General features: G+C 36.0%; 1 protein-coding gene across 3 annotated transcripts; it reads right to left on the reverse strand.

Moving 5' to 3' along the window:
• Positions 1 to 446: 446 nt before the first annotated feature.
• LOC114364142 (zinc finger BED domain-containing protein 1-like) lies at positions 447 to 3,104 on the reverse strand. Of its 3 annotated transcripts, none has more exons than XM_028321281.1 (3): positions 2,419 to 3,104; positions 996 to 2,311; positions 891 to 933 (listed from the first exon to the last, which is right to left on the reverse strand). In XM_028321281.1, the coding sequence occupies exons 1-3, from the start codon at positions 2,571 to 2,573 to the stop codon at positions 926 to 928; spliced, it is 1,479 nt and encodes a 492-aa protein (XP_028177082.1). In that variant the 5' UTR covers positions 2,574 to 3,104; the 3' UTR covers positions 891 to 925. The 3 variants fall into 3 exon arrangements, with proteins under 3 accessions (XP_028176341.1, XP_028177082.1, XP_028177819.1); XM_028322018.1 differs by lacking the exon at positions 891 to 933 and having other exon boundaries at positions 1,285 to 1,358; positions 1,456 to 2,311; XM_028320540.1 differs by having other exon boundaries at positions 447 to 2,311.
• Between the last annotated feature and the right edge of the window lie 320 nt (positions 3,105 to 3,424).

A 3,424-nucleotide genomic window follows, 5' to 3' on the forward strand; every position in this document is an offset into this window, starting at 1 on the left:
TATTTTCGTTCCATTGATTGTACAATTGAAAGTTGCCTTTTTTTTGGAGGTGGTGCATAGGTTTCTTCTAACTCACCATCACCACTGATTACTATTGGAATTCTCTCGACATCAGATGGTGAAGGAGTTGTTAGCAATGCATCTGATTCAGGTGCTTTCGATGTACTTGTTGATGGTTGGGGTTCGTGATCACGACTCGTTAAATTCGACAGTTCTAACTTTTTCTGANTATAATTATAAGGGCTGATTTTTCCATCGTCTGATAACACTTAACAGACCAATAAAGTGTAATATGATTAAAAGTAAGTGTCACTTTATGTTATGCATTTATTATAAATATGAAGGTGTAGACAACTTTGATTCGCTGAGTTATACTTTATTGGTTTGTTAACTTATACCTTACGATGGATAAATCAGCCCTAAGATAAATAAAAACAACCTGTAAGTAAAGCCACAATTTTTTAATCTAAAATATTATAAATCCCATTCCTCCTCGGTACAATCGCTCAAGAAAAGAAGTTTGTCGAGCCTTTTTGGCGATAGGCGGTTACGGGTTTTAGTAATTGTACTTCCAGCTTTCGAAAACAATCTTTCTGAGGGCACTGAAGTCGCAGGAATCGATAAAAATTCTCGTGCCAATTTATATAATTTTGGGAAAACAACTTTCATGTCTTCCCATTGTTTCAGAGGATCCAAAGAGAGTGGCGAAACCTGTGTAGATAAATAATGGCTTATTTCATCCTTATTTTCAAACTGTGATGAAGCACTGGTTTTACTTCGCTTTTTCGTGTGAGCTAATTTCTTGTGGTGACTCCAAAAATCGTAAGTTGTTTCAAGAGAGGAATCGCTGTCATGATCGCTGCCGATAACACTAGGAGACGTTGTTATATATCTTCTCAGTGAAGAAATTGCCTTTGCACAAGCTTTAGCGTCCTGAAAATGGATATTCTTGAATCTCGGATCTAGCAAACATGACATTGCAATCAAATAATTACCTTCAATATGTCCGAATCGGCGTTCTATCTGTTTTAGGATTTCTTTTTTTACTGTATCTATTACCTTTCCATGGGGATCATCACCATCACCTACAGCCATAGGTATAGTATTAATCTGCGTCTTCAAACAGTTCACCATCGGAATTATTTTACTAATGGTTACATACTGTTCACCTGATAACTCTTTGGTTACATACTCCAGCGGTTTCAAAATACAAATCAATGTTTTAATATTTTGCATTTCTACAGCCGATGGTGTGGGTGGTGCTTTTGTATTTAACATCAAAATTTGATGAACTATTGGTGCTAATTCAATGTATCTCTGTAGCATATAATAGACGGAATTCCACCGAGTCTTCACGTCTAAAATCAGTTTGAGAGGTTGAGACCCAGTTTGCTTTTGACGTAAAGAGTCACTGAGGATTACACTGCTCTTGAAAAATTTTACAATGTCTCGTACCTTGCTTACTAATGCTCCTAAATCATTGACTGACATGGCAGATTCAGCAATTAGATTAATTGTATGAGCAAAGCAAGGTAAATGTTTGTTCTTTTCTAGAAAATTTGCTATGCCGGCTATCATGTTCGAGCCATTGTCTGTAACTACTGCAGTTATTTTATCCAAACTGATGTGTATACCTGCACAAATTTCTTTTAATTTTTCAGCGATAAAATCACCAGTATGACGCTGATCCAGTGCAACGGTAGCTATGCAACGTGACACCAGTTTGTCTTCTTGCAAATAATGAGCAGTAACCCCTAAATAACTGGTAACAGTCATCATCTCACTCCAAATATCGCAGGTTAATGCCACGTGATCTACATTGTCAAATATATTTTCTATTTTCAAACGCATTACACTATAAAAGTGTTCGAATTGTGCTTTAAGGGTATCTACATGAGGAATTTTAAATGATGGACATGCTTGATGCATCAATTTTTTAAACCCACGCCCTTTCACAATGTCAAACGGTCTTTTATCAACGCAAATAAAATAAAGCAAACATTTGCAGAGTTTCAAATAATCTTTTCCTCCATCCAAATAAGAGTATTTTCGTTCCATTGATTGTACAATTGAAAGTTGCCTTTTTTTTGGAGGTGGTGCATAGGTTTCTTCTAACTCACCATCACCACTGATTACTATTGGAATTCTCTCGACATCAGATGGTGAAGGAGTTGTTAGCAATGCATCTGATTCAGGTGCTTTCGATGTACTTGTTGATGGTTGGGGTTCGTGATCACGACTCGTTAAATTCGACAGTTCTAACTTTTTCTGAATCGTCGACATCGTCGTTTGTTTTTTATCTCCTTTTACACTAAAAAGAATAATATAAAATAATCAGTTTCGTGCGCCTATTAAATGACTACAAAACAAATTTTAGGTTATATAAATAAGGACCATATAATCATTAAAAAAAATTACCTTGAGGCATCAGAATTAGGGTGTTTCTTTAAATGTTTATTCATGTTTGACGTATTCCCTGACGATTTTAAAGTTTTGAAACAAATCTTACATTTCACCTCATCTTTGTTAATCTTGACGAAATACTGCCAAACGTCACTCTTGGTAGGCGGCATTCTTTGGATATTGCACTGATTCAAATCCCGATACAAACACAGAATAATTGTGAGTGCTGTTCTGAATAGGTTGAAATATCAATAAGTCAATTATCATTTATCAATAATGCAAGAAAATCATTAAATATCAACATGTTATAAATAACAACCAACTGTCAGTTAACAACAACGAACGAATGAACCAGAGTTTTTTTTGTATGATTTTTTCGTGAGGTTAGGCAAAGGGATCTAAGTCCATACAGCTACAGTACAGCCAATGAACCATAGACTAATTAAACAAATGAAATGTGAATCCGGCAACCTACCGGCAACGGAACTATCTCTATGAATGAAAGCTTCAGCAAGATTGAACAAGATGGCGTTGCAAATGTTGCCATAAATTATGAATAAATAAAAAAACAAGTAATTTATTCGATACGATATCTGTCAAAAGTACTTGGTAAGTAAAAGTATCGAATACAAGTTATCGAGTACAAAAGTATCGGTATCGAAAAGAAACCTACTCGATACCATAAAGTATCGATACTTTTTTCGTGTCCCAATTGTCGCTCGTATTTGTGCTCGCACACTCACTGCTGCCGCCCGTCGCACAGTCGCGACAGTAATATAATTACGCGCGAGCGATAAAGATGGGTAGCTTGGGGTCATTGGACAAAATTCTACGTGCTCGGCGACCAGACTATAGGACAAGTAAATATAATGGTCTGAAAATATCCAGCTTCGGAAAGCACGTTATGCTGTTGGTCTAGCTAGAGCCATGAAAGACACCTATGGCGGCAAAAGAAAGTTATGACGTCACTTTTTTATCCTTTAATAATCTAAATAAATTTTGATACATCTTAAATGGGACT

Source organism: Ostrinia furnacalis, unplaced genomic scaffold (genome assembly GCF_004193835.3).
Source record: "Ostrinia furnacalis isolate ACB-3 unplaced genomic scaffold, ASM419383v2 OfSCF0015, whole genome shotgun sequence".
NCBI lineage: Eukaryota > Metazoa > Arthropoda > Insecta > Lepidoptera > Crambidae > Ostrinia > Ostrinia furnacalis.